At 34.6% G+C, this 16,298-nt stretch overlaps 1 protein-coding gene across 1 annotated transcript in view; it reads left to right on the top strand.

The window, feature by feature from the left end:
- Positions 1-16,298, top strand: part of LOC117100893 (poly [ADP-ribose] polymerase 1-like) — a 144,769-nt gene that overhangs the window by 10,352 nt on the left and 118,119 nt on the right. The window contains exons 3-7 of the mRNA XM_033240724.1: positions 7,711-7,898; positions 8,301-8,512; positions 13,470-13,554; positions 14,631-14,747; positions 14,976-15,184. Of these exons, the coding sequence (XP_033096615.1) occupies positions 7,711-7,898; positions 8,301-8,512; positions 13,470-13,554; positions 14,631-14,747; positions 14,976-15,184 (811 nt within the window). The remainder of the gene's footprint in view (positions 1-7,710; positions 7,899-8,300; positions 8,513-13,469; positions 13,555-14,630; positions 14,748-14,975; positions 15,185-16,298) is intronic.

Here is a 16,298-nt window from a genome sequence, read left to right as displayed (position 1 = left end):
TTAGCATGCATACGTCATAAGCTAGATTACGTCACCTTTTCCTGGTAGGGCAAACAATCCCGGTGTGCTTTTTTCATGATAAACAAACACCACTGCTTTCCACATGGATGCCTTGTCCTAGCTAGGGATACAAGAGCCGCATTGTTAGCATTGTATAATACGTACAAGATACCTCTGCAACTGAATTATTCTTAGTTATTTGTTTTTGTTTTTTTTTTAAATTTAATTTTAATTTATTTCTTTCAAAAGTGTACTTTCTATCACATATTATTGCACTGTCTCAGTTAGGCCTAGCCCTAGTCTTATTATGTATGCCTCATCGTCATCCGCTACACAGTACATCAGTAGCCCCCCCCCCTTCCCCATACAGTACAGGCGTTTGCTGGGCAACAACGTGATTGAACCTTCCTTCCCAGGTGTTCATGTATTGGCATAATGTTAGCTGTGTGTATTTGTGAAAATGAGTACCACGGCATACTCATTTTCACAAAGCATTTGCATCCCCTCTTGGAAAGAGGAACTTCAAAATAATTGTATCCATATCTTCGCTAATTAAATTAATCACCGTAATTTAGCTTACAATTATGAATTTAGCTAGCGCTTTAAAGGTACAATAATCATTTCACTACCCGACAAACTCCGAACTTTATTCATTTGGCCTACATAATAGTTTCATCTTTCTGTACTATATACTCCAACATCACTGGCGCATGGTAACAACCAACTGATGCAGACCATTTCCGGTCACACATTACTCTCCATAACACAGCACCCCTTTGTTCCGTCACCTCTGGATGTCAAAGTGTTTCTCAGCATAAACATAGTGTAGCACATGATACTAGTCAAACTCATTAACATTATTCACTATTGAGTATTATCATTCATGTACATACTCTCTAGTATAGTTGTTGAATAAAACAATCACAAATATTAACTCATGAACTCTGTATAGGCCCATTGTTTTTAATCAATTGTACAAAATGCCAGTTCAAAAATTGCATTTCTGTTTATGAATGGACAATAGAGAATTATACGACTATGACAAACTTCAATCTCCTTATTTTGCTTTTGTTATTTTTATTTTTAATTTCACATCCAAGCAATTACACTCGCCACTTAGAGGATGGAATGCTTTATAAACCTATTATCGATATCATCATTTCTGTAAAACATATACAGTGTTGCATGTTTTAAAACTTCATAATATAGGGATTTCAATATGACTGTTATTCATAGGCAAAGTTTATCTACTGGCTATAGATGAATTACATGATTTCTTGTATCCAATTTTGGCCTCTGTTGTTTTCCTCTTTTTTGTTTTGCTAATTTTCCTTCTGACGCTGGTTTTTCATGTTCGACGAGAAAAAAAAAAACCTCCGTCGCTACCATGAAATTTTATACCAAAAGGATGCTAACCAATTATTTTATTTTACATGGCCTTAAAGCGAATATAATCATGCAGTACATATTCTGGACAATTTGAGACCAAAACCAAGTCTCTATGTTGAGTAGTTATGGAGATATAGAAATTATTTAACATTAGTCAAAGGTCAGAAATGTCATTTCCAGTCATTTACCGAGGAAAAATTTTTATTCGAGCAAACATAAAGTTATATATTCTGAACAATTTGAGACCAAAATCAAGTCTCTATGTTGAGCAGTTATGGAGATATAGAAATTTAATTATCATAAGTCCAAAGGTCAGAATGACATTTCCGGTCATTTTCTGGTGAACTTTTTTAGTAGAGCAAATATAAACTTATATTACAGTTTGAGACCAAAAGCAAGTTTTTGTGATATGCTGTTGTCAAGATATGGACACTTAATTTCAAAATAGCGGCCATTTTTAAATTCAAGATGGCGGACATCTGCCACCATTCCAACGTTACCAATATGCTTTTTTGTGTTATTTGAGACCTAATCAACATACCTAAATAGGTTGGATAAATAAATAACAAAATAAATCAATGAATCAACGCAAAAACAATGTCGACAAAGATAAAAATGTTTACTATTTATTATAACAACCTGCGGTGGAGGTGAGGTTGGGACTACTGCCGGCGGCAATGGTCGTCAAAATCAATATCGACGATCATTAACCACTTGCTTGTAATAATTACTGCAAAATTTTATCTAATCTCACTTAAAATGTTTTCATTGGTCTCCACTACTTCAAAATCACCACTGAAATACCATTTTTTAAAAAGTTTTTTTTTTAGTGAAACATACTCTCCTTCTGAGGTAGTGGTCTTTCTCTTTTTTGGGGAAGCCCTTTTGGTAACTTAATTAAATATCATGTTATGTGGTGTTTCATAGTGGCGTCGCATTCATCGATAATTCCATTTAGGATGTTAAAAAAGACTAACTAGTACTACTACTAGGAGAGCAGGCAGTAGAGAGGTGCAATCTTTTGTGATGGTATTTTTTTTTTCGTTCTAGCACGGAATCCATTTTTTCACGATACGATTGAATTGAAGACCTCCGTGATAGACCTATGATTTGCTATATGATATGATATGGCTAACAATTTTGCACTGTAATTATGATTGCGGTTAGTTTTTGTTAATTCTGGCTACTAGCTGAGGTAGAGCAGACATGGTAAATGATTTTTTGTTTCCGCGACTTTTTTTTTTTTTTTTTTTTTTTTCTACACAGCGCAATTTAATGCATTTGTGAATTTCCAGCAAAAAGGTCAACCTATGCATTAAAATTTCAAATTGAATTTTATATATAAAATGTGGTATCAATATAAAGACAATTAGTTGAACTTCTCAGAACTTTAATTTTATTTGAAAATTTATAAAGTGTTCAAGAGATAAAAATGTCTAAATTTTGACGTTATTCATATATTTTTTTTCAGTTTTTGCATGAATATTTAAAAAAAGAATATATTTCAGCCACCTAAGTTCAATTTTTTATATATTATACTGAGGTCTTCAGTCTGAATGTTTCTTAACATGTATAAACATAAACAGTAATATTCTCTATAATAAAAAATTTCCACCTTTACAAAATTATTGTACTTATTGTACTTGTATATGTCCGTAACAAAATAATGACAAATTGTTTTTTTAAAGTATCTTAATAATTATTATTACTATAATTTTTTTTGCTACACTATCATATTTTTGAATTGTGAATTACCAGTTAAATTTAGTTTTTGGAATTTCCATGCAATTTTTTTGGCCGTTACAGACTTCAATATTATTATGTACGTCTGTAACGGTACATCTGTAAGGCTTAATCTAGTTTCGAGGTGTTGAAACCTACACCCATTTTTCTAATGCTAATTTAAAATTTTTTTTTACTTAATATTATCCTGTAAAAGTATTGGACTCATTTAGTACAGGGAGTAGGCCTGCTGTTCCTAGCATCACACACACACACACACACCTTATCACGCAGCTCATGAATTTTAACATGATCACATATTGTGATAGGATCATGCTGCTTGTGCATTCAACTATTACATAATCATGTTTTCTTTTTTGTTAATTATCATTTTTTGATAGAGTCTTCATCTTCGAAGACTCTGAAAGGTACCATTTTCACTATCATGCAAACAAAGGAGTCAGATAGTTAGTATACATGCTGTTATCATTTTTTGCATTGTAAACTACCTGTTAATATTGTAGGTTTTGGAATTTCCAATTTAGTTTTTTTTAAATTTCGACCATACGAATCTAAATATTATTAATGTACAGTATTTCTGTAACGGTACGTCTGTAACTCTTAATATTGGTTTTGAAACCTAAGGCCTTTTCTCTAATGACACTTAATTGTTTTTTACTTTTAATTTTATTATTCTTTAAAAGTAGGAGACTTCTTCAGTACAGAGTTGGGCCTATTGTTCTTTCAGGGCCCAGCATCACATACCTTTGTACTGTGTAGCTCATGCATGATTATATACTGGCATGTGTGTTCTCATAATGTAGCTTGTGCATGAGCGATTATTATTACAAAATTTGAAAACTTTCATCAAATGAGATTTTAAAACCTTTGAAAAAAGCATCATTCTGCTTTGATATTGAAACATGAGTGATGATAGGTTTTTGGTATAAGTTTCTTTTATATTTCTTTTGGGTTATATTTAGTGCAATAAAAAAAAATCAAAATAAATATGCAGTGATGTTCATTCTGTTCTTTGCTTTAAAGTGATTTTGGTCTAGGTAGACAGGCCTTTAGCACTCTTATTTTTCTGTGATATGTGGTCTAAAATTAGGATGGTGAACTAAAATTGGCCACTAAAGTACATTAGGCCTCAGTCATAATGAAGTATCTCTCTTCTATGATAATCGTTCATATCTGAATTTATCCATCTGCATATTTTAGAATAAGGTCTATCCTTATGCTGATTACTGGCCCAACAAAATTATTACAATTGAGATCTATTAACTCTATCTTTGTTCTAAATTTTCCATAGTTAACAAAGAAATTTGCTGCTCTCTAAGAGAGAGAGAGAAGCAGAAGAAGATGAGGCTTAAATAAAAATTTACCCCATAAAGCAAGGATAGTTTTTGAGAAAAGAGAGGGAAAGAAAAAGACATGCACGACAGAAAGTAAACAGGCTGACCAACGCATGAAGCACCTTGTTGTCTGACAGTTAAACTTTACCTGATGATGAGAGAGTGCATGATTCTTTCAAATGGGTGAAGGTGAGAGCAGTGACAGTAGACTGCAAGTGATGAAAGTGGGTGTAGTGTCTAATGAGAGTGAAAACAATTCAGCGCATGTGATGAAAAAAGTAATAGAGTTAAACAGCATGAGTGGTAGGAAGATACGATAATCGAGGAAGAGAGTGAGTTACAACTGAAACAGTTAACTGGTACCCAGGCAGGCCCGTAACTGGGGGGGGTTCGGACGAACCCCGCCGTTTGCTAGCTGGCTCCGCTTGGATGGCAAAAAAAGAAAGTCTCGAAAGAAGATTGCTTAAACCTAAAAAAAAAAAAAAAAAAAAAAAAAACAATCCTGTTCAAATAATCTTTATAGACAGTAGCAACTTTTAATACAAGTTTCAAGATGGAACTCTTATTTATGTGGTCAGTGCAATTGTTTGGTCGTTAACATCTTCAAAAGGCTCCACTTTTTCCAAATTTGAACCCCCCCCCCTAAAAAAATCCTAGTTACGGGCCTGCCAGGAATAGTGAAAATGTTATCAAAGAAAAATATGGAGTTAGTAGCTTAGATGCCAGTGGTCCAATGTTATGGAAATTGCCATATTATGTCAGAATCTAATAATCAGACAACTTAAGTTCATCGCAAATTTAATTATTAAGATGCATTCCCTGTATCATAAATACATACCAAATGAATTGAATCAAATGTTTTCAATATTTTCTCCATTTAAATGTTCCTGTCAAGTAATTGGTTCATTGACATTTTAAAGAGTAGAAAATAACTTTTTTTAAGTGTTAAAATTTACTTAGTCTTTCTTTCATTATAGTCGTATTTTTGTGTAATTTACTTGCAAATTATTTTTGCTTGCTCCAAACCAAAATGTACTACTGTTTTGCTATAATAGTGTAAAGATAACATTTGGTCTTGGAGGCAGTTGATCAAGATAATTTTCATGGTTGAAGGCACAAAAGTATTTTTTATTCCAGGCCCGGAGCTTACTCCAGATCCAGGCCTTGTGATTTGAAAATGGCAGGCGAGCAATAAAACACTCATATTAATTTGTTCAGACAAGTGATTATTTTGCGGAATGGTGCAGGGTGGGGAGGTAATTAAAGAAATATTGCAGATAAACATTCAATTGCTATTGCCATATATAGTGCAACCAACAGGAGTGAACAAGACATAAAATTTAACTTCCAATATTTACATTAGAGAAATAATATGTGCACTCTCCCAATTAAAGCTTCTAGGGAATGCGCCCCCTGTATCCCCTACCTTTTGGAATTGAGACGCGCCCCTCCCCCTTCCCAAACCCATCCCTCACATATTTTTCATTTCTAATGTATGCATGTATAAATTATAAATTTAATTTAATCAAGGTACAATCCAAAATGCCAGCATTAACAGTAACACTAACAGTCAATAACAACATTATATTATAGAAGTTCAAGTCACTTTCTTCCTGCAAGCTCCCGACCTCAGACTCCCCTTCACTAATCACAATGTCACAGCATCCAGACTCAATATTGTATACTACTTCCTCATCCATTGCAATATCTTTCGTGTTGAACCCTTCAGATGACTCATCGTCATCATCACTGTCAACTTGGTAATCTTCAGAGAAGTGGTTTTGGTCCAGCTTTGCGATGTTTTCTCAATCGCCCCACTAAACCAACCAATCATCATATGGTCTTGCATTTTTTATTTCAAAGGCTTAATACGAACAAGTTTTTAACCGAGTTAGTGAGGTTCCCACAAAATGCGTCTCACACCAATAGGTGTCATTTATGTTTCTACTCCATATCCTACAGAGCCAAAATTTTGTCAGCTCAGCTCTTTTTTCGGGAGCCGCACATGTATACAACTGACAGGATTTCCTGCTTCCCTGGAAGAAACACAAGACGTGGCATTTTGTCCCATCTGCGTAGGCTCCAATGAGTAAACGTGATCCACTGTTTTTCATGCCTGGTACTTGCAACAGTAGCTTCAAATATTGCTTTCTTGTTTAATGAACTTTTTCCATGTTTGCGATAAATAATGATCATATTCTCTCGGTCTTTTCATTTTCAAAACTTAGTGTAGAAATCTATCCACTCTGTTAAAAATCCTAGAAGTTGAGCACTGTGTGTTGGTCTTCTACAACTTATCCCACTTTGTTTTATGAACTCCCTTTAATTTATGTAGTCTCAACGACTCATGCTTGACCGCTTTTCCTGTGACCTGTACACCAATGTCGCGTTGCACTTTTCATCAGACCACTTCAGGTGGTCCTCTTGAATGCCCGTGTACCGTTCTTGCCTTCCTTCACTGGGCAATTTCTTGAAAGCATTTCAAGTTTAAACAAATTTTGAATCCATTTTCTAACCAGTTTGCGATCAACATTGAAAAACTTGGCAGTTTAAACCTTTTGTGAACCTATAAACCTATTGTGATGGAATAGACAATAACTTTATTCTATATAGCTGTGCGTATGTAGGTTTTTGCTGCAATTTCGTGCTAACACTACAGTTGAAATGATGTACAGTAGTATGATGAATCAATATTCAATTGTGTTTGACAAAATTATCATGAGTTTACTATTCTGATAAGACATTCGTCAGAGAAATTAAAATTTCTTCAGGCTTTCCGAGAGAATACAGTAATCACTTTTTCGGTCAGTGCGGACAGGTAAAATCCTGTAATTATTTTCATCATAGTACATCTAAATTCATTTCTTGAGTCGTAGATATACGCCTAGATTAGATAAATTGATTCAAGGAATTATTTTTTCATATGTAATATTGAACTTGAAGTGACCTTCTTTGGGTACCTTGTAATAGTGTTTTCAATTTTGTCAACAAACGACGATTGGCCGAGTGTCTGACCTCTCGGCACTCTCTGCAGACATGTGTCACAGTATTAGGTGTAAAAACATTAGCATGGATTATTCATTGTGGTGCACGATACATTGTACAATTTGTTTTGACCTTTTGCACACAATTTAAAAAAAATGTTAAGCACACCATGCACTGAAAAAAGAAATTGTACATGGTTTAGAATAGGAAAAAAACATTGGAACTGATGACATCAAAATTTACCTATTATCACACACAGGTGGCTTTGATAACCTCCGTTGGGATGATCAACAGAAAATTAAAGAGAAATTAAATGGAATTGATTCTGGCACAGCAAGCAAATCTAAGGGAAAGAAAGGTGGAGCTGCAGAACTAGCTGACTTTGCAGTTGAATATGCGAAGTCAAATCGAAGTACTTGTAAAGCCTGTGACGAGAAAATTGCCAAGGTATACTTCACTCATTATGCTCCACCTACTACTTGGATTACATTCATGCTTGTTTTGATCTTATAACAAATGATTTGCAAGCATAAAAATGACAAAATGTGTTATACAAGTGGTATGGATGGATAAATACCTCCACAAGTGATAATTAAGTGATGATATTGAAGTGAAGAAACATTCCCAATATAAAAAAAAAAAAAAAATTATCCTTGTGTATAAAAGAAGAAATAAGATGAATGTAACTGCCACTTGGCACAATGATGATAGGAGAGTTGAAATTCCAATTAAGACTATACATTTTTATCAAAATTAATCATCTTATTGTAAAAATATTTTAATACACTTATTATTCATGTGATTATTTGACATTTATTTGGAAGTTCTTTTACTTGATTCCATGCTTAGGATGATATCCGTATTTCAAAGAAGGACTATGAAAGAGCTGCGGAGAAGAACATCCCTGGGCCTGTTGATTTGTGGCACCATGTAGAATGCTTCATTGAACCAGACAGGTTGGAAGAGATGGGTTGGAAAGATACATACTCTGGTGAGCAGTTGTCTGGATATAAGACACTGAAGGTAGATGACCAGAAAGATTTGAAGAAGAAACTGACACCGTAAGTATGAAGCTGTTGGTAAATTTTGGTATCTTGACAAACCAAAATATAATAAACTGACAGTTAAAGTATTAATTTCACTTTCGATTTTAGCCAAAATACATATCAGTATGTGGCGGTCACTTAACAGTAGGTTCATAAATGTGACTAGGACGGCTAAAGATGAAATAAGAATCAGCACTCTCTGCTTTGTTGTTACAGTATCTTAGTACAGTACTCTATGAAAGCCATTTTAGTAGAATTGTAGCTAAATACTGCTGCAGTGATGAGAATATTATACGGATTGTTGACTAGCGCTTTATGTTATATAAATATATTCACAAACCAATGGACAATTTTTTAGTGACAAGGTCAAAATAGCTAAAAACAGTCAATTAGAGCCTAACTGGCCTTATTAAAAATATTTCCATTTTCCACAACAAGTTTTAAAGAACACCACAAAGCAGGGGTTTAGTCTGAAAAACGAAATAGGCAGTCCAAAATAGAAGCCAGTTGGTGTGGCCCTGAACTAATGGACGGGCCACACCCACTCGGGGTCACGCCCCCTCCCAAACATAAGGGCTTTTAAAGGTGTTTAAATGTTGGAATTTTGCCTTCAAAGGAATAGTGTTGAATTAGCTATCACAAAGATATTTCAGTTTTAGACATAGATTGCGCATGGCTACGGTTTAGTCACATAATGTTTCTATGCAGATGCATCTTCATCCCTCGCCTTAGTCTAGTGCAAATTCTACACTAGGTCCTCCGAATAAAGAGATGCCTACTGTAGACCTACTGTATTTTGTTGACTAATAAAATTTAACTTGTGACGTTAACAACAAATCTTTTTTACGGTATTTCATGAATTAATTATAACCAGAGGGTTACGAACACCAACAATATTATGTCAGGGAACCGAATTATTTGCAGAGCCACGTGCATGCATTGCTGACGACTCAGAAAAGTCCATTTTCTAGCGGGATATAAATGTTTTTAACACGATGTGTGTTGTAAGTGAACTTTTCACTGGGTAGGCAATGGTTAAGCCTTACATTTTTGGGAATCCCCACCGAATATTAGTATGAAAACAACGTACATGCAATCAAGAAAGGTTGTTTTTATCAAACGTAAATAATTGTTGGCAGTCCAAAAGACGGCCGGATGGCCCGCTGGCTAAGCCTCTGCCACCAAGTAAAGATATTCCTCAGTTGCAAGTAATAAAACAATTTATTTATAGATTACTCGCAAAAAGGCCTCCTTCGACGGCCTTTCTTGAGGCTGTGAGGTGGGTCTACATATTTGCATGAGGGGGTGTAGAAAGAAGGGAACTCCTGTATAACTAACATAAGTTTCAATTAGTTGGGGAATCATCTGTCTAACGTAATTTGAATAATGAATTCTCGTGTGTTGCTTTTGTAGCATCCAGTCCAATATCCTGTATCATCCAATATTCTGTAGACTTGTGTTATTGTAAAATTATTTATTTACGATATTTTAATAGACATAAATAGATTTGTGAGAAAAAGACTTCAGCTACCCGTATTTCTCGACTGAGACGTCAGTGGGAGCTGTAATTTGTATGGCAAGGAGATGGTGCTACCCTTAATTCATATTAAGGAATTCACGCCCACAAACCTTGTAGTTATTGTTATAATAGAAAATTTTTATTTTTTGGTAACGTCACACTCACAACATAGTTAACATGCATACATCACCTTTTCCTGGTAAGGCAAACTTTCCCGGCGTGCTTTTTTCATCGATAAACACCACTGCTTTGCACATGGATGCCTTGTCTAGCTAGGGCTACAAGAGCCGCAATGTTAGCATTGTGTAATACTTAAACAAGGTACGTCTGCAACTGAATTACTCTTAGTTAATTTTTTCTTCTTATTTTAATTTATTTCTTTCAAAAGTGTACTTTCTATCACATATAATTGCACTGTCTACTTAGGCTTATACCCATTTCATACTAGCAGAAAATATTACAACTTTTAACAATTGTTAACAAGTTGTAACAAGTTTGATATTCCGAGATCTTTGGTTCGTTTCACACATGCACTTTCAAACCATGAGAAATCCCGGGAAAACTCGGAAGAATAATGACTAGGCCTAGAGGCCTAGGGTAGTACTAGTAGTAGGCCTAGGCTAGTTGTAGGTTGTCCAAATTACATATCAACTACTAAACTAGGCCTGGTACCGAATTAACAAGATTATAATTATTCCATGGTTCTTAGCCTTCGGAGAGTAAAACAAATTCAACTCCTAGCTCGCTTGCTGTAGTCGAGCTGGCGAGAAAGATAGGCCTAGGCTAGCTAGGCGCATTCGGGCCACCGGCCTGTAGCTCACCATTGTTGTTAGTGGCAATCAGTGCGACAAGCATCATAATGATTCGCTGTCGGCGTATTTTACGAAGCCTCATGATTGTTTCTACATCAGACATGTGAAATTTAGTGAGATTTCTTTTGATTTTAGGTCTAGGCCTATTAACAAATGGTAGTAATGTTGATACGTTTTCCATCGCTACCGCCATTCGTTCGAACTAAACAAAAAAAAAAAAACACAGCCTGCAAAAAGGTCAAAATATGGACATGACGCATGCGCAACAACAACTCGGAAGATTTCGGGGAAAAAAACAGGCGTCGCGATGGTCTGTTTTTGTTCCAAGGTAACTCAGGGGACCCCTGTGAAATCTCAGAAAGGATTTGCTTTCACACTCATCCAAACCTGGTTACAACTTGTTACAAGTTGTTAATATTTGCAAAATAGCATCAGTGTGAAATGGGTATTAGTCTTACTAATAAATAGCCTCACCTTTCCTACATCAGTAAGCTAGGCAACAGAACGTGATGTGCCATCGTTCCCAGGTTTTCATGTAACATTTGAACATTTGGCTAACCAACTTATACTTTAACCGTTCCCCCTCCCCCACGCTAAAGTACAGGCGTATGCTAGAATGTGATATTGCACCTTCCTTCCCAGGTGTTCATGTAACATTTGCATGTTAGCTAACCAGTTGCGTGTATTCCTTTGTGAAAATGAGTACTACGGCGTACTCATTTTCACGAAGCATTTGCATCTCCTCTTGGAAAGATTGAACTTCGAAATAATTGTCTCCATATTTTCGCTAATTAATCACCGTAATTTAGTAACTGGAGCACTTAAATGTACAATAATCATTTCACTACCCGACAAACCCCGAACTTTATTCATGCATTACATAAATAGTTTCATGTTGCTGTACTCAAACATCACTGGTGCATGTTAAAAACCAACTGACTGCAGACCATTTCCGGTCACACATTACTTTCCATAACACAGCACCCCCTAGTTCCATCACCTCTGGATGCACCACCAGTGTCATATACGGTATACTGTAAAGCCATTTTTTTCAACGCCCTTAATTTTTACAACTAAGAAACAGTTTCTGCATTATGTTAAAAAAGCAACTAGAAATTGTAAAATAGTGAATCTAAAATACCACAAAATATTTCATAGTAAAGGGCCACGAAAATAATGAGCTTTACAATATATTTTTTTGTAGGCAATATTACATTTATGCGTGAGATTTTGATTCTTACAGTAAGTGTGGGAGCGTGAGACAGACTCCGAATGTGTGAGACTTGCGCCGATTGCGTGAGACTTGGTGTGAACGGTTTTCAATGAATCCGCACCTTAGAATATGAGTACAGCATATTAGAACACATAATGGATCTTGTACTGCACGATAATTATTTCACTTATGTATGATACAAATAAATTAAACTGTTGTTTTTAACTGGTTTAAGCATGACAACAAATTTTCAAGTAAATTTAGCTCTAGGTGTAGTGAGTATCCATCATACAAATGTTGGTGCTAATGCCATGACGTGAGTAGGGTACTGTAGGCTGCTTCCTTGTTAATATTAGGCTTTTTGTTTAATTTTAAGGTTTCAAGAATGCTGTTTGTGTGATGTACTGAAATCACATAATAAAAATTCTGTAGCCCTTGTCCCGTTGGATATCCTTGTCATGGATAGTTTTGTACCCACTGCGAATAACAAAAACTTTCTATGCTCCAGCTCCTGCCTCTATGAAATTAACCTGTAAAAACTGTATTAAAAACATTGAGTGATAGCTGGGTTAATAGCGATTGTTTTAATAGTCTTTAAAGTATGAATTATACGGTTACAAATATTTCATTTATTTGCTGGTATTGTATTATTTTTACAACGTAAAATTATGTGCATGCTACCTTTTAGGCTGTGTCAAAGAGTAATTAAACAAGTGGTCTACTGTATCTTTGATGCTCTGGTTTTTTTTTGGAAATACATTGTAAAATTGCCTAGAATTGTGTTTTTTGAAATATCATGTAGCTGGTTTCAGGGATACATCATTGAATGACATTGACATTCAGCTCATGTTATATGGATTCCTGTAATGTATTAAACTGAATTGACTTTTGATAAGATTTTAGCAGATTATTAAATGCTAACATAAAAAAAATGTATATAGGCCAGGGGTCCCAAGTCTCTCGCAACTCGTGGGTTTTCCCGGAATGCTGAATGACCTCCTGCAAGTAAGCATGAATCTCCTGGAAAGAAACCCATCGCAATAACCCAAATTTATAATATTTGCGTGTTTTCACTGCTTCATATTTGTATCATAGAAGTCAGTGTCGATAGATATCACTATTTGTAGCAAAATAAAATTAAATGTATTACTGTAAGAAAGCTCAATATCCAGATCAGTGGGAGATTCAAAGGGTGGGGTGGGGGAAGCTGGCCCAAGACCCCTGATTAATTTAAACTTTTAAAACAAGTGGAGAAAAATGAAATTATTAAAATTTAAATCTGAGAATGCCAATTCTGGCCATCTAGAGATGCCATCATATATATTTTTTTTTCATAGCCATATGATTAGATCTTTAAGCTGCATTTGCTAATGTAAGCTAATTATTCAGGGGCTAATACTGTATAATTTTGCTATTTTTTTCTTACAGTAAGAGGAAAGTGTCAGATGAAACAGATTCTGTTCCCAAGAAAAAAATAAAGATGGAATTAAGCAAAGAAGAAAAACAACTTAAAGTTAGTATTGATACATTAAATATTAGAATGCGCAGCAACCACATTTTACAACTTTAAGTTTTATCTGTGTATGGTGATCATCAGTAACCAATGATTACATTTTCTTACCCATTCCATATTCTTAGTACAGTACAACTTGTAGACGGATTTGTTAATTTGATGTAAGGGTATGTCCCTTAATCATGTAAAGTGCAATATATTATCTATTTCGTTAAAAAAGAATATTTTAAAGCACAATTATTAAATCAATGACAATCCCATAAATCGGGTTCATTCACACAAAGACTTTGGTATTTTCATTGATAGCACCCTTAGTTTTTCTTATGTTGATATCTTGTTGGCAAGTGCAATAGACTGCTTGGGCTGATGTGGCGCAATTGCAAAAACTTTGACAGTCAAACTAAACTACATCTTTATTTCAGTATATCTATTTCCAAAACCCAAGCTTCACGTATTCATCGATTACATAATCGCTTCTTGCGCTACATCAGCCACAACCGTAACCATAACATTCCTTACATTCAATCTCCGGAGTCTCGTAGGCAGTTCTTTGATCTTGTTTTTTAATATGTTGTTATATAAATGTGTTAATACTTTTTTCGATTGTGATTTGTTAAGTAATTTTAGTCCCCAGTCGTCGTCTTAGAAATAATCCTACTTTTCATATTCCCTTTAGTAGACTTAACACGCTTAAAAATAGTTTCATTATAGTAGATTAAGCTTAGCTTATAATTCTCTTGTTTTAAGGAATCCTGATATTGATATTTTTAGTGATAATTTCTCTATGTTCTGTAACAGTGTTAGAAATATTTTACATATTAGGCCCACTTAATCTGATATTATCACGTTGTTGTTGTTATTATTATTATTATTATTATTTGTACTATATTATTTTTAGTATATATTTTTGTTTTTGTATTCTTCACATTTATTATATTTATGTATCCGTTTGATTGTTGTGTTCCCTCCTGTAAGTGGTGAATTTTATGTTTGCTTTTGGCTGGGATAATAAATAAATAAATAAAATAAATAACCTCATCAGTTATATTGTAAAGTTGATAAATATTTTCTTTCAGTCTCAAAGTGAGTTCTTGTGGAAAATTCGAGATCAGTTATATCGACATGTTCCAAATGAAAATCTGAAGTATCTGTTAACTGCAAACAACCAAGATATTCCTAGTGGGGAGTCAAAGGTATGAACCCTAAGAACACCATCCTTAACAGCACATGTACTTTATTTTTCTAACCTTAATCTTATTTTGCACCAAACAAATATTTTGTTTACCTACTCCTTGATTAAGCTACATAGACAAAACCGAATTTAAATACCCAATTTACAGCTTCATAACAAATTGAAATTTTATAACACCACATACTGCTAATAATGTTATAATGTTTTTTTTTAATTTACTCTACTTTAGCTTCTTGATTATGTTTCTGATGGAATGGCCTTCGGTGCTTTGGAGAACTGTCCAGAATGCACAAATGGCCAACTTGTGGTCAGTAGTAGTGGGTATGGTTATCATTGTACTGGCAATATCTCATCCTGGACCAAATGTCAATATAGAAGCCAAGTAGTCAAAAGGAGTAAATGGATCATCCCAGATGACCTAAAAGATATTGAATATCTGTAAGTATACATAACTTGATCTTAATAGAATGCCTTCTCACATTAGGCCAGAAAAAAATGTTGTGTTGCCCTCCGCAACCAACCAAAATTTTCAAAAAAATTCATGTTCTAAATGTTAATTTAGAACATGAAATCTAAAAGTGACAGGTTTTTATCAAAATAATCGGGCCATAGGCCTTGATGCACAAGTAAAATCAGTAAAATAGAAGTCGCAATTTGGAGAACCATGCGTGACGACGATCTCTCACGCTGAGCTGTCAAGTCACAACCAGATCTAGGCCTAGCCTATTCTTTACTACTGTACAGCTAGTGGTTGCTTCAATCAAAAATAGTATTCATTACCTTACGGTATATATTGGAAATAGTATTCATTGCTATTTACTATACTGGACAGTAAATAGAAATAAGCTTAGGTCTAGCCATCACATGGCTCCATTTACTGTTTCAGGCCAACCATGAACAAAATATTTTTCTCTTTTTTATTCGATTGTATTACATAGAGGGAGCTTGTTTGGACATTTTTCATTAACGAAATATTTTTCTCTTTTTTATTTGATTGTATTACATATTATAGGGTGTCATCATCATCATGTCCGTACTCTAATCGATGTTGAATAAAATGCATATTTGTATGTACAAATCGCTTAATAATTTATGCATGTGAATTTCAGGCATATGTGAATTTAAAAAAAAGTTTTCCATAGTCCTAATTCTTTTTCGGGCATGGAATTCCCAAACTGAAAATATTTTAATGCTCTCAATGGTTGATGCATATGATTTTGAATACAAACAGGCAGTAAGTATTTTAGATTTTTAATATAATTCAGCTAACATCTAGACCTGAAATTCATATATCCGGGCATAGCAAATTCTTGGCCCATGTGATTGTTTACTCACAACACTTCAACTATATATGGTTAGCAATCACAGCCATAATTTAAGATTAATTACCTGCAGTATACTCTGGAATATACTAGTCCTCTGAAAGTGAGAATCGTTAGCCATTTCTCCAGACTCTCGGCAGTATACCAGTCTTTAAGAATGTAGGACATAAACCACCCAGGACATAAACCACCCAATTGGAATATACCATTGTTAAAGTGGGTGGGCAACA

The sequence above is a fragment of the Anneissia japonica genome, unplaced genomic scaffold (genome assembly GCF_011630105.1).
Source record: "Anneissia japonica isolate Jap-2015-1 unplaced genomic scaffold, ASM1163010v1 scaffold287858_len863314_cov180, whole genome shotgun sequence".
NCBI classification, from domain to species: domain Eukaryota; kingdom Metazoa; phylum Echinodermata; class Crinoidea; order Comatulida; family Comatulidae; genus Anneissia; species Anneissia japonica.
The sequence above is the reverse complement of the archived record's forward strand: the minus strand, read 5'-3'. Positions and strand labels throughout refer to the sequence as shown.